The following is a 24,917-nucleotide window of genomic DNA, read 5'->3' as shown; positions in this document are numbered from 1 at the left end:
ATGCAAAACAGGCTGTGCAACAGTGACACCTCTGTGTTTCAGCATCTTCATGGTTTGAGGTGACCCCAGTGTTTCCTTCGCCCGTTGAACATGCAGACTTCTTCTTTTACGTAATGGCAGGCCCCTAACCCTGACTTTTAAAATCTTTTTTATTTATCCTGGACATAAATTGTTTCAACTTCTACCCTCAAAACAGTGTTATTCTATTCTATTCCTTATTCTATTTTATTCTATTCCTTATTCTATTCTTTATTCTATTCTATTCCTTATACTATTCTATTCCTTATTCTCTTCTCTTCTCTTCTCTTCTCTTCTCTTCCTATTCTATTCTATTCTATTCTATTCTATTCTATTCTATTCTATTCTATTCTATTCTGAAAATACAAAGGGGGGGAGGGACTTTACGTCTACCACTCCAAATTTAGGATGATATATAACTTACATTCCGCATAGCCCATCTCTGGGTTCTGAAGGTCCATTGTAAATCTTTCCAACAACATCAAACGATTTGTAACAGGTCCAATCACCCATCTGGGCAGCCCCAAACCCTGAAGGGAAAATCTTGGTTGACTTTTGATGAAACCTTTGGGTTCCACAACGAACAAGATGTTGCCTGAGGATCTGAATTGCTGTTTTTTCTTGGAGGGGGAATTAGTTCCTTCAGTCTCACCAGACACAGGAGGGTTCCTATTTATACAAATATTTGAAATGGTTGTTTCTTTTAAAGAGTTTGCAGGCTTAGATATCAGACCAGACAGGGAAAAAAAAAAAAAAGAATCCCGCAGGGAAATACAAAATCCTAGCGAAAAATATATGCGCTGTCTCTGACTGAGAAAACATCCCTTCACAGGAGCACCAACAACACGCAAAAGATTGCAAAACCGAAGAACAAGTTACAGGGTTAGATGGAGGAAAAGGAAAATGGGATCTTTGACTCTTCCAGGAGAATGCCAAGTTACTTTCAGGCCACCTCTGGCTTCACAGTGAACTTATCTTTACAAAGTTGGACAAGGCCAGGAAGAACGTACGAAAGTACAAAATGGGTGGGAAACAGGAAAGGAAAAAAAAAAAAAAAAAACGGGGAGAAAGGAAACCCCGACTGGAATTCCTGTCTTCTGGAGATAACTTTCAAAGGGGACTTCCTGTACTTTTGGCACACGTCGAGTGTTCGTTTGCCAGAGGATAAAGAAGGACGAGAAGGGAAGAGAAGAGATATATGTTGCAACTGTCTACAAGGAAGACTGTAATTTGGTGCGTTGAATCCAACATGACACATTTTGTGAGCTAAGGAAGAACCCGGTTCTGTTTGTCTGTTTTTCCCTCTTTTAAGCAGCCCTGACATGCCAACGGCCACATGCCCAAGGAAATGAATCTCTTAAAACAGATCCAAGAAAGACGCTCTCAGAAAATGTGAAATCCAGAGTTGCAGTCCCTCTCCAGTTCTTCATTATAAAAGGATACTCATCAGCCCTAAGGATGCTGGAGGAATTAACAGATAACAGATAATCAGAGTTGGAAGGGACCTTGTAGATCATCTAGTCCAACCCCCTGCCCATGCGGGAGACCCTACACCGTTTCTGACATATGGCAGTCCAATCTCTTCTTGAAAGTCTCAAATGATGGCGCTCCCACAACTTCCGAGGGCAACTTCTGTTCCACTGGTTGATTGTTCTCCTTGTCAGAAAGTTTCTCCTTATTTCCAGGTTGAATCTCTCTTTGTTCAGTTTCCATCCATTATTCCTTATCTGACCTTCAGGTGCTTTGGAAGATTGCTTGACCCTCTCCTCTCTGTGGCAGCGCCTCAAATATTGGAAGACTGCTATCCTGTCTTCCCTGGTCCTTCTCTTTACTAGCCTAGCCAAGCCCAGTTCCTGCAACCATTCATTGTATGTTTTAGCCTCCAGTCCCCTAATCAGCCAAGAATTTGCCATGAGACTCTAGAAAGAGTGCAGAGATGAGCAACTAAGATGATCAAAGGCCCAAAGAATAAAACATATTAAAAATGGCTGCAGGATCTGGCTAGCCTAAAACAAGAAGAATTGGGGACAACATGATGATTAGGGGACTAGAGGCTAAAACATACGATGAATGGTTGCAGGAGTAGTCTGGTTTAATGGAAAGAAGGACTAGGGGTGACATAATAGCAGCCTTCCAATATTTGAGGGGCTGCCACAAAGAAAAGGTGGTCAACCTGTTCTTCAAAGCACCTGGAGACAAGATAAGAAACAATGGATGGAAACTAATTAAGGAGAGAACCTGATGCAAGGTTTGTATAAACAGAGGCATAGAATCAAGATCATGTGATGTACATTAGTGCTGCTTTATAAAGCCTTAGTAAGGCCAAACCAGGAATACGGCAACCAAATTTGGTCAGACGTACTACAAAAAAAGATGTTGAGACTTTGGAAAAAGTGCAAAGAAGGGCAACTTTGATGATCAAAGGCCCAGAAACTAAAACATATGAAAAATGGCTGCTGTCAGGATTCCAGCAATCACTCTAATTAAATCATGATTCTCGAGCCAAACTTCAAAAAACTTCAAACAATTTATTAGAGGGATTTATTAGAGGCGACATACCGGCACTGCCCTGTATGAAGCCAACTCTGCATACATATTTTACAGTCACCTGTGACCCTGTTTCCCCTCCTCCCCCCTGGGTGTCTCATAAACCAGATTCTCCAATTGAGCACATTCACAGTTCTCCAATTAAATATGTTTGTGGGCAAAAAAAACTACTAAAACAGGCATAGGATTGTTTTATGAGTTGACAGCTGCAGGATCTGGCTAGTCTAACGAAAAGAAGAATTGGGGGTGACATGATAGCAGTATTCCAGTATTTGGGGGGGCTGCCACAAAGAAGAGGAAGGAGTCAAATTATTCTCCAAAGCACCAGAAGTCAGGACAAGAAACAATGGATAGAAACTAATTAAAGAGAGAAGCAACCTGAAATTAAGGAGAAATTTCCTAACAGTGAAGACAATGAGCCAGTGGAACAACTGTTATGGTTTCCCATAACTTTTTAAACTTCATAAGTTGTGGGTGATCCACCACTGGAGGCTTTTAAGAAGAGATTGGACAGCAGTTTGTCTGAAACGGTCTAGGGTTCCCTGCCTGGGGGTGAGACCAGAAGGCCTCCAATTGTTGCTATACTGTTATTCTGTTCTGTTATTTTGCAGGCTGTCCACTAAAAATGATTCACCCGTTTTGAAGTCTTCTTTAGGAAGCAAGATTTCTGCCCCAGTGATAAGCCAAGACCAGCCAATTTGTTGGAGGAATACATATGTTTTTGACCAAAAGAATGCAGATCTAACCACTGGTAAAAGAGAACAAGTAATGGACAAACCATACAGGGCTGGATTAGAAGGATGAATGGTTTGACAGTTCGTGATGACATCATGGAGAAGATGCCATTCCTTGACTCTCCCGTCTTCTATGACACTGCCCTCTTGTGGGTCTTGCAAGGCTGAAACCACAGTTGTGTATAACTAGAAGGTTACCTAAAATGGCAAAATCTCACCCCTCTCCTCAATTTCCTCTTAACTTCCCTGACCTAGCTGTGTCTCTTATTTAGTAGCATTGGGCACTGCCACTACAATGAAAAGTAAGGTATTTCTTCTGCTGGGGAGAGAGGAACTAAAAGCAATTTCTTTTTATTTTAATCAGCAAGGAGGTGGTTGGATGGAAAATGTACCCATTGTGGGTTTAGGGTACAGTACAGCTTGTGTGCGATCTCAAATGGAAGGATAGATGTCCTTCTAGAAAAACAATATGAAAATTGGAAAGAATGTTCAAAGGAAACTTCCCATCCTTTAAATGTTTATCCATGGTGTTCAGGTAGCACATATGAAAGACAGTGCCACGAACAAGAGTGCTACAAGATATTATTTATTTATTATATCCTGCCTTTATCATTTTTACAAATAGCTCAAAGTAGCGAGCATATTCAACACATCTTCCTTCTCCTATTTTTTCCACAACAACAATCCTGGGACTGACCCAAAGTCATCTAATCAGTTTTCATGCCTAGGGCAGGACTAGAACTCAGCACCTCCTGGTTGTTGGTCTAAAATCACCCAGCTCGCTTTCAAGGCTAAGGTAGAACTAGAACTCACCATCTCCTGGTGATTGGCCCAAAGTCACCAAACCAGCTTTCAAGGCTAAGGTAGAACTAGAATTCACCATCTCCTAGTGATTGATCTAAAGTCACCAAGCCAGCTATCAAGGCTAAAGTACAACTGGAACTCACCATCTCCTGGTGATTGATCTAAAATCACCAAACCAGCTTTCAAGGCTAAGGTAGAACTAGAACTCACCATCTCCTAGCGATTGGCCCAAAGTCACCAAACCAGCTTTCAAAGTAGAAGTAGAACTCACCATCTCCTGGTGATTGATCTAAAATCACCAAACCAGCTTTCAAGGCTAAGGTAGAACTAGAACTCACCATCTCCTAGTGATTGGCCCAAAGTCACCAAACCAGCTTTCAAAGTAGAAGTAGAACTCACCATCTCCTGGTGATTGGCCCCAAGTCACCCAGCTGGCTTTCACAACTAAGGTGGAACTAGAAACTCAACAGTCACCACTTTTCTCCTTAACTTAAGCCAGACCAAACCGGCTCTTGTGGTTGATGAAACATTTTTTCAAGTTAGAAAAGAAACCAAACCACTGTCCGTTCTGTCTTCTTAGCTCCTCTCTCCACTCCCCTTCCTACTTTTGGAGGGATATAGGATTACGAAAGATTTATTTCATTGCATTAGCTTACTATACATGGGGGAGGTTGGGAAGAGCCAGAATGAGATAAGGGGAGGATGAATGCTCTTCCAGTTTGGGGTTATCAATCAACGAAGCTTTATCAAGGAGGGGACGAGGCAGATAAATACCCGTGTTTTATTCCCTCCTACCAACCTTTCCCCGGCTATTCTCTCCAGAGAAGCAGTAGAGAGAGAAAGAGAGAAAAAGAAGAAAACCACGAAGAATCCACGTTATCTCTCCTCTACAGAACTTCTAAACACTGGCTAATTTGTCTTCTCTGCTTATACTTCCAAAGCCACTTTTCTTGATTTATCTTCCTAACAAGAGACGAATACAGCGCGCACAGCTCCCGGGTACAGCTGGAGGCTAGACAGATAATGGCCAAGAGCTTCATTTATTATTATTTTTTCTGGGGCGGCGGGGGGTGGGGGGTGGGATGGCAAACAATTTCTTTTTTTCATTTTCACTTCTGCGGGAGAAAGACCGAGAGCCAGTTTGGTCTAGTGGTTAAGGCACCGGACTCAAAAGCAGGAGACAGTGAGTTCTAGTCCCATTTTAGGCATAAAAAACTGGCTGGGTAACTTGGGGCCAATCCCTAGGAGACAGCGAGTTCTAGTCCTGTTTTAGGTACGAAAGCTATCCGGTGACTTGGGGCCAAATACCAGGAGATGGTGAGTTCTAGTCCCCTTTTTAGGCATAAAAAACTGGCTGGGTAACTTGGGGCCAATCCCTAGGAGACGGCGAGTTCTAGTCCTGTTTTAGGTACGAAAGCTATCCGGTGACTTGGGGCCAAATACCAGGAGATGGTGAGTTCTAGTCCCCTTTTAGGCATAAAAAACTGGCTGGGTAACTTGGGGCCAATCCCTAGGAGACGGCGAGTTCTAGTCCTGTTTTAGGTACGAAAGCTATCCGGTGACTTGGGGCCAAATACCAGGAGATGGTGAGTTCTAGTCCCCTTTAGGCATAAAAACTGGCTGGGTAACTTGGGGCCAATCCCTAGGAGACGGCGAGTTCTAGTCCTGTCTTAGGTACGAAAGCTATCCGGTGACTTGGGGCCAAATACCAGGAGATGGTGAGTTCTAGTCCCCTTTTAGGCATAAAAAACTGGCTGGGTAACTTGGGGCCAATCCCTAGGAGACAGCGAGTTCTAGTCCTGTCTTAGGTACGAAAGCTATCCGGTGACTTGGGGCCAAATACCAGGAGATGGTGAGTTCTAGTCCCCTTTTAGGCATAAAAACTGGCTGGGTAACTTGGGGCCAATCCCTAGGAGACGGCGAGTTCTAGTCCTGTCTTAGGTACGAAAGCTATCCGGTGACTTGGGGCCAAATACCAGGAGATGGTGAGTTCTAGTCCCCTTTTAGGCATAAAAAACTGGCTGGGTAACTTGGGGCCAATCCCTAGGAGACGGCGAGTTCTAGTCCTGTCTTAGGTACAAAAGCTGTCCGGTGACTTGGGGCCAAATACCAGGAGATGGTGAGTTCTAGTCCCCTTTTAGGCATAAAAAACTGGCTGGGTAACTTGGGGCCAATCCCTAGGAGACGGCGAGTTCTAGTCCTGTCTTAGGTACAAAAGCTGTCCGGTGACTTGGGGCCAAATACCAGGAGACGGTGAGTTCTAGTCCCATTTCAGGCATGAAAGCCAGCTGCTTCACAGCTGCCAGTTCTTTAACTGATGTTCCCCTTCAATACTCTGCACTGAATTTTCCCCGAGAATCTAGGATATTGATATTATTATTATTATTATTATTATTATTATTATTATTATTATTAGGCGTGCCATACCCCTGAATGACAAAGGGTGGCTTGATAAAGATTGTGCAACGTTGAGTCACCTGGAAGGCATAATTTATGTCAAAATCATCTGTTTGATCCTTCAGGACTCTCCAAGCAAACATAAGAATCACTGACACAACTTCCTCCTCTCCTCCTGTCTCCTCTTCCTCTTCCTCCTCCTTCCTTTTGTCCTTTTCCTCCTTCACTTTCTCCATCTCCTTCTCCTCCCTCTCCTTTTGACTCCTCTTCCTCCTCCTCCTTTTCCTTCTCCTCTTCCTTCTGTCTTCCCTTCCTCCTGTCTCCTCCTCCTCCTCCTCCTCCTCTTCAAACCCCAAACATGAATCTCCTAGCTAGCCTTTTGGCCAAAAAAGAAAGGAAGAAATGTTTTTGTTTGTTTCTTCAAAATGTCAGATGTTGAAAAGGCTATGAAATCCATCATGGTCTATTTGTTTGTTTCTTCTCAGAGGCCACAAGCTTGGCTTTGATCTAAGGAAGGAAACATGTGTAAGGGAAGGGAAGGGACGGGACGGGATCAATTGCAGGGACTCATTGCTTGAGGTAAGTCCAAATGCGGACAATGCAAACAGCCAGGACGTTAAATAATATTTATGGAATTTGCAAAAGAGGGGATGAAAGAGGTTACTCAACTTCCAAATTGGCCTTTGGATTGTGTTACCCAAAGAAGGGATAGAGCGGTATTGGGAGAATGCACAACTCAGCATCCACGTGTCTGCCTGACAGGCAACTTCAAAACACACCCTCCCTATGGAATTGTCGACAGCTTCAATAGCTTCCAAGGAAACATGTTTTATTTCAAGAAGTGGAGAAGCAAGCAACTTGCAAGAGAGACACCCAGGGAAGTGGAGGCGGACGCTCTGCCTAACTAAGTTTGCTCCGACTGATGGAAGTGGCTTGGACAGCGATAGCAATAATGCTTAGATTTATATACTGCTTCACAGTGCTTTCCAGCCTTCTCTAAGTGGCTTACGGAGCCAGCCTCTTGCCCCCAACAAACTGGGTCTACATTTTACTGACCTCGGAAGGATGGAAATCTGAGTAAACCTTGAGCCACTCAGGATTGAACTGTTGGCCAGGGGCAGAGTTTGTATCCATTGCTGCATTCTAACCACTGCACTACCATGGCAAGGAAGAAAGGAAGGATGGATGGAATGAAAGAAGGATGGAAGGAAGGAGAAAAGAGGGGGGAGAGAAAGGAGGAAGGGATGGAGGAAGGAAGGAAGCAATAGCACTTAGACTTATATATTGCTTCACAGTGCTTTACAGCCCTTTCAAAGCAGTTTACAGAATCAGCCTATTGCCCACAACAATCTGGGTCCTCATTTTACCAACCTCAGAAGGACAGAAGGCTGAGTCAACCTCGGTCAAGATCGAACTCCTGGCAAGTGGGCAGTTGTGTTAGCCTGCAGTACCGCATTCTCACCACTGCACCACCATGGCTCATGAGGATGAGCAACGAAAGGTCTCAGATTAACCAAGTTTGGTCCAGTTACCACGATTCAACCTTTGGACACCTTTGGACACCTTGGATGATTGAATCTTCATTGACACAACCTCCCTCCATCCCTGTCTTCCCATGGCTTACTTGTATAATCCATCCGGCTCCAAGCATTTGAAAATGACAGAATAAAGGCTGGCATCTTGGCCATCCCTGTGAGTCCTCCCGGCAGCAACGCAAGCGGTTCCAAGTCCGGACAGTAAATCATCGGCGAAGCTCAAAGATTCTCCTGTAGATCCAAAAAAAATTGAGAAATGAGACATGCCATTCAATTTATTTATTCGGACAGAGGTATTTAACATTGCATTTAGAATTTGTTGTGGTTAGCTGGCAGCAGGTGAGGATGGCTGAGGAGAGCTCAGGTGAGGGGCCAGGACCATTAGGGAGTGGACTGCTGCCTTCGGAGATTGTGGGGACTGGCAGCAATGAGGAGGAGGTTCCTGAGGAGCCTGTGCCAAATGCGCATGTACGCAGGATTGCTCACAGGAAAGAGCAGCTGCCGCAGCACGGGCGACTTGGGAGTAAGGCTGCAAGGTAATGGCCCCTCCTTCAAGAAGATAAAAGCCAGCTGTGAAGTGAACGTTCTTTGCAGGAAGCAAAGACGTTTTGAAACTCAGCCTCGTGGACATTACAGTTACTTAAGTTGGTATTTGAAGACTCTTTTGTGTTTTGAAATATTTCTTATCTGTGATTCTTAACAGTCCTGTACAGTTTTGGCAAGGTCTGTGCTTATCAAAGTTAATTAGTTTGTAACAGCCTTTTAACCGGGGATTTGTAAGACTCATTAAAAAGTTTCTGTTCCCTTTGGTTATCGTTTGCCTTATTGGAAAAGGGTTTGGGTCAGAACAGGAATTACAAAATTGAAGAAGGTGAAGAAGGCATTTCTCCTATGGAGTCCTTGGTGCCCCCTGAGCTTAGCCATTTGCTTGCAGATGCTTCATTACCCAACTAGGTAATTAGTTTTAGTTAGTTTACTTTATTGTCTTTGCACCTCGCGCAACGAAATCAAACTCCATCTTCAGTGCATATCGTGACCGCGAAAATAACCACAAACACACACATCCTTCACACTCCACACGTTGAATTGAAAACCCCCAACGCCGCACCAACAACTAAGGATTCCATTGGCTTTTGTGTGGGGTGGGCTCGCCTGCCCAGCTGGATCTGTTGGTGTTGAGGAAACGGCGGGTTTTCGTGGAAGGAAAGAGAAGAAACTATTCGCTTTTAGAATGTTTGGATGCTGGAAGAAAATAAACAAAGAAATAGCAGTAATAAATGAGGCTCTTAGAAAGAAGACAAAAGAAGGAAGGTGATATCCATTCTGTGCATCATTCCAGCCAGATAAAAATGACTTTCTTTCAATGATCCCTTTCTCTCTCAAACTGTTTTTAATTTATAAAGCCATAGATGTCTCCGGGTGATTTCAGCACCATCTGGGGGTTACAAAGGAAGCCAGAGAGGTTGGTTGGATAGGTGGGGGTGAGGAGAGCAGCAAAGGAAGATGAGAAATCAATCTCCTTTCCCCATTTCCCCCTCCGCCCTGCAAAAAAAAAAAAAAAACCCAACGAAACAGCCCCTGTTTTATCTCGTTTGGTTTTATCTTTGAAGGAAGACCGGCTCCCACTCAAAACAACAGCAACATCTCTTCTGGCTAAACAAAAGGGAAACGAAGGAGTCTGCAATGGCTTGCACGGATAAATAAATATATAGTCTTGGATCTGGCACAGACAGCCATGATCAAACCCCAGCTCCCCCCAGCCCCCTGCATGGAGCCATAATGGAGAACGGGCTCCTGTACCTGTACCTTGTCGCTCTTCCTTTTCAAGAAAGGAGAACAGGAGTAGAGTGTCAAGAGGCACCCCCAAATATCAGAAAGAAAGAAAGAAAGAAAGAAAGAAAGAAAGAAAGAAAGAAAGAAGAGGGAGAGAGAGAGAGAGGGAAGAAAAAGAAGTGAAAGAAGGCAGGCAGGCAGGCAGGAAGATAGGAAGGAAGAAAGGAATGTAGGCAGACACAAAGGAAAGAGAGATAGAAGACAATCTTTTGTCTCAGGAAGGAAGGAAGGAAGGAAGGAAGGAAGGAAGGAAGGAAGGAAGGAAGGAAGGAAGGAAGGAAGGAAGGAAAGAGAGTGAGAGATAGAAGACAATCTTTTGTCTCAAGCAGGCAGGCAGGCAGGCAGGCAGGCAGGCAGGCAGGCAGGAAGGTAGGAAGGAAGGAAGGAAGGAAGGAAGGAAGGAAGGAAGGAAGGAAGGAAGGAAGGCGGGTGCGTAGGTAGGCAGGAAGGAGAGAGAGAGAGAAGACAATCTTTTGTCTGAGGCAGGCAGGGAGGGAGGGAAGGAAGGAAGGAAGGAAGGAAGGAAGGAAGGAAGGAAGGAAGGCGAGTGGGTAGGTAGGCAGGAAGGAAGGACAGAGAGAGAGAGAAGACAATCTTTTGTCTCAGGCAGGCAGGCAGGGAGGGAAGCAGGCAGGCAGGCAGGCAGGCAGGCAGGCAGGCAGGAAGGTAGGAAGGAAGGAAGGAAGGAAGGAAGGAAGGAAGGAAGGAAGGTGGGTAGGTAGGCAGGAAGGAAGGACAGAGAGAGAGAGAAGACAATCTTTTGTCTCCCTCCTCTCCCAGCCCACCAAATTCATTGAAAGGAAGGTGAGCTTGGAGCGGTTTCCATTTCAAGGCTTTCTGTTTCTTTCTGCATCTTTGTTCAGGAAACACCTGGAGCTGGGAGCTCAGTAAAAATAGGTCCCATGTGTGTGTCACGGCACCGTTTCTCCCCACCAGCACCACCCCTTTCCAGGTTTGTACCTTGTCAAGAGGTTAAGATCAAAGGGTGGAGGGGGAGAGGGAGGGAGGGGTAGTCCCAGTGATGGGGAGGTCAAGAAGGTGAAGCCCATCAACTGTCTTGACCCTGCTGGAGGTCCCACCACCGTGGTGTGGGGCCCATCCCAACCTACCCAAGTTTTTTTTTTAAAAAAAACAACAACTCCAAGAAGAATAACCTCGGTGAGAGAGGGGGGGATTCCAATCTGAGGTCCAGTCTCTAAATCTTCCTTTCTTCCTTTCTCTCCCCTCCCGCACCTACTTTACAATGTTTTGATTTTCCTTCCTTCTTTCATTTCTTTTTCTTCTTCCTCTCTCTTTCTCCTTCTTTCTTTCTCTCCTTCATTCCTTCACTCCGTTTTCTGGTGAAGGCAGTAGCCTTGAAAACAGGAGACCATGAGTTCAAGTCCCACCTTAGTCCTGAAAGCTGGCTGGGGGACTTTGGGCCAGTCACCCACTGATGGTGACTTCTAGTCCTGCCTAAGCTATGAAAGCCAGCAGAATGAGTTTGGGCCAATCCCTTTCTCTCAACCCAACCCACCTCACAGGGTTGTGGTTGTTGTTGTGGGGGAAGTGGAGGAAGTTGAGTTGGAGGTGTTCACAGCCTTGAGTTAAGGAAGGAAGGAAAGAAAGAAGAAAGGAAGGAAGAAAAGAAGGAAAGAAAGTAGGAAAAGAAAAAGGGAAGAAGAAAAGAAGGAAGGAGAGAAAGAAATAAGGAGAAAGAAGAAAAAGATACAAAGGAAGGAAGGAAGGAAGGAAAGAAAGAAAGTATGAAAAGAAAAAGGAAAGAAGAAAAGAAGGAAGGAAAGAAAGAAAGAAAGAGAAAGAAAGAAAGGAAAGAGAAAGAAAGAAAGATGAGAGAGAAAGAAGGAAACAGAAATGAAAGAAGGCAGAAAGGAAGGACAGAGAGATAGAAAAAGACAGAAAGAAAACAAAAGAAAGAAAGAAAGAAAGAAAGAAAGAAAGAAAGAAAGAAAGAAAGAAAGAAAGAAAGCTAGCTGTGTCCAATGTTCAGCCCTCTCACAATTCCAACAGAAGGAAGAGATTGTCAATAGGATCAGCTATTATTCCCCACCTCTGCTGGGGCTTTTTTTCATTCCTCCAGAATTCTGCATTCCTTCACATATTATCCATCTCCTCTTTGTACTCAGATACTTATATATGTGTGTGTATTTCAGTCCTGTTTTTTCCATAAGGAAACGGCCTTCAAAGCAATGTAAAAAACAGGGCTCAGGTTAGCAATGGATGAACCCTGGGGACGTCTTCCTACATGCCTCAGACCGGGGGAAACATTTTTCTACCTCTCAGGCATGAGAGGCTAAAAAGGGGAGGGATACCCATCCGCCCACCCCTTCCCCTTCGGGTTGAGCCTTCGTGTATTATTTGGTCTCGGCTTTCATTCTTGATTTCCACCGCAACAAAATCTTCCGTTTTGATTATTTGGAACGTTTAAAAAGAAAGGGAGGAAATGATGACCCCGTTGTGGACAACCGTGAGATGTTATCAAGGAGGGAGGGAGGGAGAGAAGGAAGGAAAGAAGGAAGGAAGGAAGGAAGGAAGGAAGGAAGGAAGGAAGGAAGGAAGGAAAAAGGAAGGAAAAGAAGGTAGGAGAAAGGAAGAAGGAAAGAGAGAAAGAAAGAAGGGAAGGAGGGAGGGAGGGAGGGAAGGAGGGAAGGAAGGAAGGAAAGAAGAAGGAAGGAAAAGAAGGAAGGAGAAAGGAAGAAGGAAAGAAGGGAGGAAAGGAAAGAAAGAAGGAAGTAAAGGAAAGAAAGAAGGAAGGAAAAAAGAAAGAAGAAAGGAAAGCAAAGCAAAGAAGAAAGGAAGAAAGGAAAAGAGAAAGAAGGAAAGAAAGAAGGGAGGGAGGAAAGGAAAGGAAAGAAAGAAGAAAGGGAAGGGAAGAAAGAAGGAAGGAAGGAAGGAAGGAAGGAAGGAAGGAAGGAAGGAAGGAAGGAAGGAAGGAAGGAAGGAAGGAAGGAAGGAAGGAAGGAGAAACAATAGAATAGTCACGGCTGTACACTATATAAAAATAGTCCAATTCTGACCCCTTCACTCCCTCCTTTTATTGGAAGGGGTAAAAGAGTGAACCTCCCCACCCCCGTAAAATAGTGTCTTCACAGGGAATGACAGCTAAATGCAAGCAAATATTTCAGCAATCTTATTGGTAATGAAATATGGAAAAAGTGGGGTGGGGAGGGAACGGGCGGGCGGGGTGGGGGGGGGAAGCAATCCTGTGTGTGTGTGTATGTGATTTTTGGGAGAGTGCTCAAATTGATGGCATATCCTTTTATCCAATTTGGAAAGGAAGGAGGCGCACAGCTGGTTTGTGATTTAAAAAGCACCCCAATAAATCAAGCCCACCAGAGACCATCTCAAAAAGGCCCATCTCTGCTTTCTTTCTTTCTTTCTTTCTTTCTTTCTTTCTTTCTTTCTTTCTTTCTTTCTTTCTTTCTTTCTTTCTTTCTTTCTTTCTTTCTCTCTCTCTCTCTCTCTCTCTCTCTCTCTCTCTCCCTCCTTCCCTCCCTTTTTCCCTCCCTTGCTCCCTTCCCTCCCACCCTCCCTCTCTCTCCCTTCCTTTCTCTGTCTCTCTCTTTCTGTTGTATTAACAGAGAGATACAATCAAGATCAAGGGAAGTACTAATACCACTCTATAAAGCCTTAGTAAGGCCACACCTAGCATCCAGTTTTGGTCACCACATTATAAAAAAGATGTTGAGACTCTAGAAATAGTACAGAGAAGAGCAACCAGGATGATGAGGGGACTGGAGGCTAAAACATACAACGAATGGTTGCAGGAACTGGGCTTGGCTAGTCTAGGGAAGAGAAGGACCAGGGGAGACATGATAGCAGTCTTCCAATATTTGAGGGGCTGCCACAGAGAGGAGGAAGGACACACAAGGAATTTGTCTTGGTGCAAATGTTCTCAGTATACATAAAAGAAAAGATACATTTGTCAAGAGTCCAGAATCATAAGGTACAACACTTAATAATAGTCATAGGGTACAAATAAGCAATCAAATCATACTAGGGAACAGTCCATATAACATTTCATGATGATCTTTGGAGAAGATTTGGTGATGGAACACATGGATTTTGCATTCCAGAACTTGGATTTTTAGCCTTTCCAGACAGGATGAAAAAACAAAACAACAACGATAGAAGAGAATATTTCTAACTGGTGGTTGCACTGTAAGGTCTGAACTTCGTGGTTTTCTGCCTGTCTCTTACAAATTAGAGGTGGGCCAAAGTTGTAGCTTATTATATATATTTTTTTAAAAAGGCTGGAACTAAATTAAATCAGGCTGTCTGCAGAGTGTCAGGTGACTTTAAAAAAAGAAAATGCATGTTTTAGAGAAAGAAAAACTGACAAGAGGGGTGAGCCAAATTAGCAAGCCAAGCTATGTGGGAGAAGGGGGAATTCCTTCCATCAAAGATTGTATTATTTTTTTTAATGTAAAGTATGTATTTCTCTCCATCTGAACATGTGCCAGACCATCTTACAGAATTGTAAAAAATATATAAGATTGCCATAAATAAGCACAAACTCAGAAAGAAAGGGAGAGGGAAAGGGAGAAGGCGACTTGAACACCAGCATCTTAAATTTTGTGTCCCTTATTCATGACTTGGACGATTGGGAAAAAAAAAATATGGAAGAGAAGGACGTGTCAGGAGCCAAAAATCAGGTCCGCAGGTGAAGGTCCAATGAAACTGATTTAAGTCGATCAGTTAAGTCAGGTTTGCGTTGGGTCCTCCTTACCTGGAATCTTGGAGAGAAAGGGATGAAGTTGGTATGAAAGGAAAAGTGGAAAACTGCTTTCGTGGACAACAGATCAAAATGTCAAAACCTTTCTTGTTGCTAAAATAGCACAGCAAATACCTAGGTAAGGCCACACGTGGAATAGTGCATCCAGTTTTGATTACCACGATAAAAACAAAGATGTTGAGACTCTAGAAAAAGTCAGAGAAGAGCAACGAAGATGATTAGGGAACTGGAGGTTAAAACATACGAAGAACGGTTGGGTATGTCTACTTTAATAATAAGAAGGACTAGGGAAGACGGGATAGCAGTCTTCCAATATTTGAAGGGCTGCCCCAAAGAAGAAGGGGTCAACTTATTTTCCAAAGCACCAGAAGGCAAGGCAAGAAACAATGTGTGTGATGACCCAGGGTGGGATACAAAATAAACACAGTCACAAAAAACAGGTGAAGCCCCTTTTATTCCTTCGCTTTGCTTCCAAGCTCCAAATATCCTTGACTGGAGACAAAAAACTCCCCCACCAGCAGTTACAAGAAGGAGGAAATGCCGTTTAAATTATAAAGTGAAAAAAACCCCCAGCACAAACCAGGCAAGATAAGGGCTTGAAGTTGTTCACAGATATCAGAATACTGGGAAGGACGCCAAACTCAGAGAGGGACAATAGAGATATTTCCATGCTTTGTTTCCAGCACTTGCCCGTACACATGTCTGTCCTCTTACCCACAGCTGCAGCCCATGAAGAGGATCAAGGCCCTCTCCTCCCTTACGTGCCCTAGGATGGAAAGGGGATGGGCCTGGGTCCTCCGCTGAGTGCCCAGCCGGCCTCTGCTCTTCCCCAGCCTCCTTCACAACCTCCGGAGCCACACTTCCACTCCCTGTCAGCTGTTCCTCCTCTCCCTCAGAGTCAGTCTCCATCAGGGGCGTGACACAATCGATAGAAACTAATTCAGGAGAGAAGCAACCTGGAATTTAAAAGAAACTTCCTAATGGTGAGGACAATTAATCAGTGGAACAGCTTTGCCTTCAGAAGTTGTGGGTGCTCCATCACTGGAGGTTTTGAAGAACAGACCGGACAGACATCTGTCTGAAATGGTATAGGGTCTCCTGCTCGAGCAAGCGGGTTGGGCTAGAAGACCTCCAAGGTCCCTTCCTGCAATGATGGTGATTTCTGAGCCATACAATCCTTGCCAAGAGAATTCCCCCCCACTTTTTTTCCCCTCTTCTACAATTGAATGCAACTTGTCTTGTTACACAGACACAGACACACGCAGAGTGAAAGAAAGAGGCTTCAGACCCCTTTCTTGCTTCTTATCTCGCCTGGCCCTCCCACAGCTGCTTAAAATTAGGCTGGAATTTTGTTTTTCTGTCAAGTGAATTTGAACGCTTGGTAAATCCTTCCCTGCCGTGGCCGGCGGCCCTTCCAAGCGAGCACTCAAGGCAGCTCTGCCATAGACTTGATTTAAGGGAGGCCCTTTTGGCTGGGACGGTTTCCGAGTCAAGAGACCCAGCTGCCAAGGGGGGCTTGGCTGAGTTGCAGACAAAAGAGGGGAGGGCCCCGCTGAGCCGGCCGGGGCTGACCCTCGGCGGGAGGGCGAAGGGGGGCAATGAGGAGACCCCCTCCCTCCCCCTCCCCGAAGCGAAGTCTGCTGCAACGACCCTCCGTTTCCCCAAGATGAAAGACGAGACGTGACATTCTCTGGCCAAGCAGCAGGTGCCAATCCTTGGCTTTTGAGAGGTTGCAGAATCGTCCCGGGAGCCAGGATAATGGAGTTCTGAAGTTGGAAGACATTTTACCTCCCTCTGTTCAAAGAAAGCCCTAAGCTACCCATGGAATCCATTCCCCCCCCAACCCCTTTTGGGCAGGTAGGCCAGGAATCAGTTTTCTCATGCAAAGTTGGCTCTTTCGGCGCTCAACGCGGTTGAGCCGCAACGCTTCTCGCAGTTCTCCTTCCTCGCTGGTGGGCCGAACACCCACTCTGGCTTTTCAAATGTGACCCACTCACATTTACAGACTCACTCACATCCTGGACATAAACTGTTTCAACCCCTACCCTCAAAACGACGCTATAGAGCCCTGCACACCAGAACAACTAGACACAAGGGGAATTGTTTTTTTTTTCCCCGCACGTCATCACTCTACTAAACAAACACTGTCCAACTATTTACAAAGCCTGCATCACTATTGCTATTAATCAGAGGTGGCATTCGGCAGGTTCTGACCAGTTCTGGAGAACCAGGAGTGGAAATTTTGAGTAGTTTGGAGAATCAGCAAATCCCACCTCTGACTGGCCCTGCCCCCATCTATCCTCTGCCTCCCATTGAGACGCAGCTGGTCTTCTTTGGTTGCCCTGCACAGGAGAATGGAGCTGAAAAGCAGGTCAGTAGGGTGGGGAGAGAATGGGCATTTTCCCCTCCCATGCCCACCAAGCCACGTCCACAGAACCGGTAGTAAATATTTTTGAATCCCACCACTGCTATTAATCCTCCCATCCTTCCTTTCACCCTTCTCCTCCCACTTGTGACTATATGACTGTAACCTTCTTTTTTGTATCCTTACAATTTATATTGACTTGTTTCCTAACATGATTTGATTGTCTATTTGTACCCTATGACTATCATTAAATGTTGTACCTGATGATTCTTGACTTTGGATGAATGTCTCTTTTCTTTTATGTACACTGAGTGCATTTGCACCAAGACAAATTCCTTGTGTGTCCAACCACACTTGGCCAATAAAGAATTCAATTCAATACAATTCAATTCAAACCCCATCATGTGAAGGACGCCTCGGCAATGAGTCCACCTCGGTTGGCCTCAGGTCTTTCTCAAAGCTAGCGTGGACCTCTTGCAGGGGAAGGAGAGCTTCAACCACGAATCCAAAGCCTCAAGTTTGGGTTCTGGATGGAGTTCCATCTAGCCCAGCATTGTGTGCTTTGTCCGGCCATCAGTTTGTCCATCATCCAAGGCAGAGGTGCTTTCAAGTCATGTGGCCCACCTCAACTGGAGATGAACTCAGTACTTTGGGGCCTTCCAATCTGATGGCGGTTGCCTAGCACCCAGAACAGGGCTCTCCAAACTACTTGGCAACTTAAAAAGACGCGTGGATTTCAACTCCCAGGATCCGCCAGTTGATGCCCGCAAGCCTTAAAGTTGCTAAATTTGGAGACACCCCTCCCCCCCTCGACCTAGAAGATGCTTCTCAGGAATCCCAAAGGTGCTTTTTCAAGAGGTAACCGGACTTCCTTGTTTTTTTTACTTTGAAGAGGTTTCATTTCTCATCCAAGAAGCTTCTTCAGTTCTGACCGAATCCTTCCATTCCCTATCGTTCAGTCAGAACTGAAGAAGCTTTTGGGTGAGAAGTGAAACTTCTTCAAAGCAAACCGAGGAAGTCTAGTTACCTCTTGAGAAAGCACCTTTGGGACAGCCATGACCTGGAGGACGGAGAATCTCTACGGACTTATCTGGGATGTATCCCATTCTAAAGGTTTACTCAAGTTAAGAGACAGAGACTTGGAGGTGGCCACACATGTAAGCAATTCCACAAACAGCTCTCTTTAGAAGAACAAACCACTCCAAGACTCGAGGGTTCATACTAGGTAAAAGTCTCCCAGCCCAGGAAGATGATCTCAAGTGGATAGGAAACATCCTGGAAACCTCAAGAGAAACGGTCAGGAAGCATCCCTCTGATTTGCTCCCAACTCCTCCACCAATGGACTTCATTTGAGGGAGAGGTGGACAAGAAGAAAGGGTGTAGAAGGCTAGTAGTTGGCAGGATACGATATTTATGACACTGCTCATCCATGGGGAGCCCAAGAGGACTTCTTCACTTGTCCACTTGGCTCATCCTTGAGGTGTCAACACCCTCACCACTCGGTTCCAGTCTGTTGCTTCCAATTCTTCCAGATCAGAACAGCTAATGTGTGTCCTTGAGTGATCCTCCCCTCTCCCTCTCCGAAGGCAACTGCCCCCTCCCCTCCCCCTCAGACCAAGCAGCCAAAGAAAACCAATGTGCTCTATTTGTTTTCTCCAAAGGAGGCCAGAAATGATTCCCGTAAGACTTGGCTTTGCTTCAAGGAGCCGTGTCTGTGTATGTCTCAAAGTTTGCCTTTGGTAATGGGGTTCCTGTGTCTTTCCTGACCTGCAGGGGTGGTAAGAATATTGGGCACTAAAAAACAAAAAAGGAGAAGGAGACACAGAGAGACAGGCAGGAAAGGGCGGTCAGGAGAGGAAGGAAATGGTGTGGTGGTTATTGGGGTAGAAATCTTCTTCTTCTTCTTCTTCTCCTTCTCCTTCTCCTCCTCCTCCTCCTCTTGGAAAACCCCACTCCCTTCTAGCACTGATAATGTTACCTGGTTGGGTTATTAAATGTCTGCCAGAAAACAACCAAGCTCAATAGAGCACCAAGGATCCCACAGTCCTTCTCTTCCTCCTCAACTCCATAAGCCCCACTCTTTTCTACTTCTGATGATGTTACCTAGTTTGGAAATGAAATGTCTGCAAGAAAACCACCAAGCTCAGAGAGCACACGGTCATCCTCCTCCCTCCTCCTCTGCAAACCCCACTCCCTTCTAGCACTGATGATGTCACCATGAAACATTTGCAAGAAAACAACCAAGCTCAGAGAGCACCAAGGTTTCCACAGTTCAACCCTGAACAACAAATATTATCTTCTATTGGCATTGGGATTAGGGCCGTTTACAAATACTTCTACTAAGTAAATTTGCAAGCCTGAATTCCACCTAGTTACACGGAGTGTCCTTTCTAGAATTTTCCAGCAAGCACAATCATTATCCTTTCCATTTTCGGGGGAAACCACCACACAGTAAAACATGCCTTGGTGCTGCCTGCTAACTATCGTGATTGTCACCGTTTGTTAAAAGGGCCATGTCAAAAATGGGGAGCTGAGCTCTCATCGTAGGTGAAATTGTGTGTGTATTTAATGGATGAGAACATTTTTTCCCACTCTAAGGGGTGCATGTAAAACTCAAAAATGACTGCATCTGTCCAGAAGATAGATACCCAAATCAGCAACTAGGAATGAAAAGATACTTTCATTGCCAGGACATTTTTTTTTTTACTACTCTTCTTGTTTCTGATACAAAATAATTTTTTGTTTTGGTCTGCAAAAGTAGAGACAGAATTTATGATTTATATATCTGGGCGGTTTGAAGTTTTCTTATACCATTCCTAATTATAAACAGTCCAAGGGAAGGTTGGGTGGCTGAATTAACCAGGTTGTACAATACTCTGAATCATATGGTAAGCCAAAGAACTGGTTTCAAATAACACGCGAAGCAAACCTGTTAACCATAAAAGCATAGGGTTGAAAGGGAATTTGGAGGTCTTCTAGTCCAACCCTTTGCTCCAGCAGGAAACCCTGTAACATTTCAGACAAATGGCTGTCCAATTCTTCTTAAAAACCTCCAGTGATGAAGCGCCCACAACTTCTGGAGGTAAGTAGTTCCACTGATTAATTGTTCTTACTGTCAGGAAATGTTTTAAGCTTTAGGTTGATTCTCTCTTTGATTAATTTCCATCCATTGTTTCTTGTCCTGCCCTCAGGTGCTTTGCAGAATAGCTTGACTCCCTCTTCTTTGGGGCAGCCCCTCAAATATTGGAAAGATGCTATCATGTTACCCCTATTCCTTCTCTTCCTTAGACAAGGCAAATCTAGTTCCCTTCATTATTCTTTGTATGGTTTATCCTCCAGTCCGCTGATCACCTTTGTTGCCCTTCTTTCTAAAGCCTCAACAAAGTTTTTAAACATCTTTTTTTAAAAAACACCATGTTTAGCAGCTAATAGGTTTGCAAACCCTCCTGGCTTAAGGCGGCTGTGTGGTTAGATTCTCATTGCGTAATCACAGCTTTGAATATCTCTCATCGCCCAGGAAGACAGAACGAGAGAAATTTTCTTCATGATTTTTCCCCCCAGTGTAGAATAGAAATAGAAATAGAAATAGAAATAGGAATAGGAATAGAATAGAATAGAATAGAATAGAATAGAATAGAATAGAATAGAATAGAATAGAATAGAATAGAATAGAATTCTTTATTGGCCAAGTGTGATTGGACATGCAAGGAAATTTGTCTTAGTGCAAATGTTCTCAGTGTCCATAAAAGAAAAGATAACATTTGTCAAGAGCCGAGAATCATCAGGTACAACACTTAAGGATAGTCATAGGGTACAATAAGCAATCAAATCATACTAGGGAACAGTCAATAAAAATCATAAGGATAGAAGTGACAAAGTTACAGTCCTACAGCCACAAGTGGGAGGGCATGGGTGACCAGGAGTGATGAGAAGATTAATAGTAATAGTAATGCAGACTTTGTACATAGTTGGACAGTGTTGATGGAATTATTTGCTTAGAAGAGTGAGGGCATTTGGGAAAAAAACTGTCCTTGTGTCTAGTTGTTCTGGTGTGCAACGCTCTTTAAACATCATTTGAAGTCGAAACAGTTTATGTCCAGGTTGTGAGGGGTCTGTAGATATTTTCACAGCCCTCTTTTTGACTCATGCAGTATACAGGTCCTTGATGGAAGGCAGGTGGGTAGCAACTGTTTTTTCTGCAGTCCTAATTACCCTCTGAAGTCCGTGTCTGTCCTGTTGGGTTGCAGAACCAAACCAGACAGTTATAGAGATGCAGATGACAGACTCAATCATTCCTCTGTAGGACCATAAGGTCCATAAGGATGTGTCAAAAACAATACCAGGAGCTTTGTGTCTCTCTTTGGAAAGAATCAAGCCAGCCAGGGGAAAAAAACACAAAAACCTCAGCAACAGCAGGCAAAGAAAATCCAAAGAAATGTTAAAGCAATCTGAGAACGAGCTTAGGAAAGAAAAAAATAAGAAAAAAAAAAGTCTTTTTGCAAAAGGAAATAACTTCCCAAAACATGGAAGGGAGATTTGGCATGCTCTTGCTTGATGAAGCAAGTAAAGGTTTTGTGTTTTTTTTTAGTTTGTTTAAGGAAATCGGGGAGATGTCTGTTATAGATAGCTGATAGTTTGCTGGTGGAGAGTAATGTCTCTTTCCTACGACGCTTGTCAGTTTCAGGACAAAACGAATTATAGGTAGTCATTTACCTTACAACTGTTCATTTATTGACTGTTCAAAATTACAACGGCACTTGAAAAAAAAAAAGGGACCTAGGAAGGGCTGTTGTTCACACTTACGACATTGGCAGCATAGTGATTAAAATTCGGACGCTTGGCAATTGACTCACGTTTACGATGGTTGCAATGTCCCCGGATCATGTGATCCCATTTTACGATCTTCAGACGAGCAAAGTCAAGAGAGAAGCCAGGTTCACTGAAACACCGTGTGATTAACTTAAGAACCGCAGTGGTTCCCTTAATGACTGCAGCAAGTCAGGTCATAAAACGAGGCAGAATTCACTGGACAAATGTCTCACTTACCAACACATTTGGGACTCCACTGTGGTCATAAGTTGAGGACGAGCTGTATTCTCTCTTGGTTCCCAGTACCCAATTTCCAAGCAAATCTAAGGAATTTATTCTACTATCTTGTTTCCCTGAAAATAGGACCTACCCTGAAAGTAAGCCCTAGCTTGGTTTTTACATGTGCACCCAATATAAGCCCTACCCCCCAAAATAAGCCCTAATTAAGTTCCCGCCCACTCCAGAGTGCACGGGTAAAAATTAAGCTAGGGTGGGGATAGGGAGGGGTGGAGCTGCCCTACTACTTACCTTTGGACAGTTGAAGCCAGACCTCACACACCTGGACACCTGACTTGCTGGCCCATTTCTTCTGCAGTCAGCAAGGCTGGCAAGGCTTTCCTGAAGGCCTCTGGAGCTGATAATAAAGCTCTGGATCGATCCAGAGCTCTCTTAATGGATGCAGAGGTCTTCAGAAAAGCCTTGCCAGCCACAGAAGTTCTGCATGACAGTGAAAAGGAGGCCAGGGGCAATGCACCCAAGTGAGGTTAGTCAAGTGGGTGACATCCCCCGAAAATAAGACCTGGTGCCTTTTTTGGGGTGGCAAAAACATAATAACAAGGCAGAGTCTTATTTTTGGGAAAACACAGTATTTCTTTTTCCCAACAGCGCAACCTCTCTTATTGCCATTTTATTGTCTGTGTGATTGCCAGAATATCAAAATATTTTAGGACACTCCAGACATCCTAAAAAAATAAATAAATCATAACATGGAATTGTTTGTCAGCTTGCTTTAATTGCCTGTCTGTCTGGTTTTAGAGACAGACGGGCAATTTATACGAGTATTTGGTATTTTGTTTTGTGCTGTTGTGGACTCCTGGAGATGGCTCAGATAAGTCCTTGCAGTTTTCCGGGAAGCTTTTCAGAAGCGATTCGCCATTACCTCCTTCCTAGGGCTGGGAAAGAGGGACTGGCCCAAGATCACCCCGCCGGCTTCGTGGCTAATCCAGAACTAGAACTCACCGTCTCGTGGTTTCTAGCCTGGTATTTTTTTTACCACTACATCAAACTGGCTGCCTGTTGTGAGGGTTAGGATGAGGGGTTATGCATAACAGACCATCCAGAGGAAAGGAAAAGCAAAATGGGAGAACAACTTAGACCATAATATGGCTGTGAGTCAGGATTTGAGGGATTAAAAAAAAAATTAATCTTTCCTGTTACACAGCATTTCTTGAGCAAGCCTGCCTGACACAGGTCCCTCAGATCCAAACAGACGTCATGTAGTCTAATAAGACCTACCGTAGTCTAGCAAGAGACATGGTGGAGCAGTGGTTAGAATGCAGGATTGCAGCCTAATTCTGCCCATTGCCAGGAGTTCGATCCTGACGGGCTCAAAATTGACTCATCCTTCCAAGGTCAGTCAAATGAGGACCCAGATTGTTGGGGGCAGGAGGCTAACTCTGTAAACCACTTAGAGAGGACTGTAAAGCACTGTGAAGCAACATATAAGTCTAAGTGCTATTGCTATTCCATTCCTATTCCATTCCTATTCTATTCTATTCTATTCTATTCTATTCTATTCTATTCTATTCTATTCTATTCTATTCTATTCTATTCTATTCTAATTAGATTCTATTCTATTGATTCTAATTCTACTCTTCTCCTCCTTTTCTATTAATTCTAATTCTACTGGTTCTCCTATTCTTTTCCATTCCATTCCTATTCCATTCCATTCTATTCTCTATTCTATTCTATTTTATTCTATTAATTCTAATTCTACTTTTCTCCTCCTCTATTAACTCTAATTCTAATCCTCCTCCTCCTCCTCCTCCTCCTCCTCCTCCTCCTCCTCCTCCTCCTCCTCCTCCTCCTCCTCCTCTTCTTCTTCTTCTTCTTCTTCTTCTTCTTCTTCTTCTTCTTCTTCTTCTTCTTCTTCTTCTTCTTCTTCTTCTTCTTCTTCTTCATTCTATTCTATTCTATTCTATTCTATTCTATTCTATTCTATTCTATTCTATTCTATTCTATTCTATTCTGACAATTAGAATGCAAGATTCAAAACTGCTCCGTTCACAGTTGGCTTGCAAAGCCCAGAGGCCCAGGGAGAAACGTATGGAAAGAGGCTGCAGGAGAAGGAATGGAGAGACCCAAACAGGGCCTCCTCCACTCCTCAGCCAAGGAGAAATGGCACAGCTATATTACACAGGGTCAACAGCTTGTTGCATGGGAAATGAAGTAGAAGGGAGTGCCAGCTGGGGAACAGGATGAGAGGCCAGAGAATGGGAAAAGAGCGTGCACATGTTCCTAAGCCTGCCAGCATGGAAAGGAACCAGTGGATGAATGGATCTTCAGAAGACACCTTAGCCCAGAATCCTGCTTCTCATCTCCCCAGTGTTTTCCTGTCCTGGGGAAATCTTCTCTATTCCAGACTCATCCTTTTTAGGACTTTAGGAATTCTGCAGAGCGTCTTCTGCTGATGTTTTTTTTTTTAAAATTGGCCTTATCAGATTAATAGAGTTGGAAGGGACCTTGTAGATCATCTAGTCCAACCCCCTGCCCAAGAAAGAGACCCTGCGCCATTTCTGACAGACGGCTCTTCTTGGAATCCTCCAGAAGCTCTGAAGGTAACTTCTGTTCCACAGGTTGATTGTTCTCATTGTCAGAGAATTTCTCATTCTTTCCAGGTTGAAATTCTTCTTGGTCAGCTTCCATCCATTATTCCATGTCTGGCCTTCAGGTACTTTGGAGAATAGCTTGACCCCTTCCTCCTCTCTGTGGCAGCCCCTCAAATATTGGAAGATGCTATCCTGTCTCCCCTGGTCCTTCTCTTCCCTAGACTAGCCAAGCCCAGTTCCTGCAACCGTTCTTTGTATGTTTTAGCCTCCAGTCCTCTAATCATCCTGGTTGCTCTTCTCTGCACTCTTTCC

The 24,917-nt window shown here is 44.2% G+C and overlaps 1 protein-coding gene across 3 annotated transcripts in view; it reads right to left on the bottom strand.

The window, feature by feature from the left end:
* The window catches only part of ASTN2 (astrotactin 2), a 279,279-nt gene that overhangs the window by 9,543 nt on the left and 244,819 nt on the right, over positions 1-24,917 (bottom strand). For 2 of the 3 annotated variants that reach the window (XM_087914558.1, XM_087914556.1), the window contains exon 20: positions 8,125-8,266. In XM_087914558.1, coding sequence (XP_087770684.1) covers positions 8,125-8,266 — 142 coding nt within the window. Of the gene's footprint in view, positions 1-1,262; positions 1,480-8,124; positions 8,267-24,917 lie in introns of those variants that run through there. The other variant, XM_087914557.1, reaches the window with a different exon arrangement.

This window comes from Pseudonaja textilis, chromosome 17 (genome assembly GCF_049901715.1).
Source record: "Pseudonaja textilis isolate UNSWEBS1 chromosome 17, rPseTex1.2, whole genome shotgun sequence".
NCBI classification, from domain to species: Eukaryota; Metazoa; Chordata; class Lepidosauria; order Squamata; family Elapidae; genus Pseudonaja; species Pseudonaja textilis.
The sequence above is the reverse complement of the archived record's forward strand: the minus strand, read 5'-3'. Positions and strand labels throughout refer to the sequence as shown.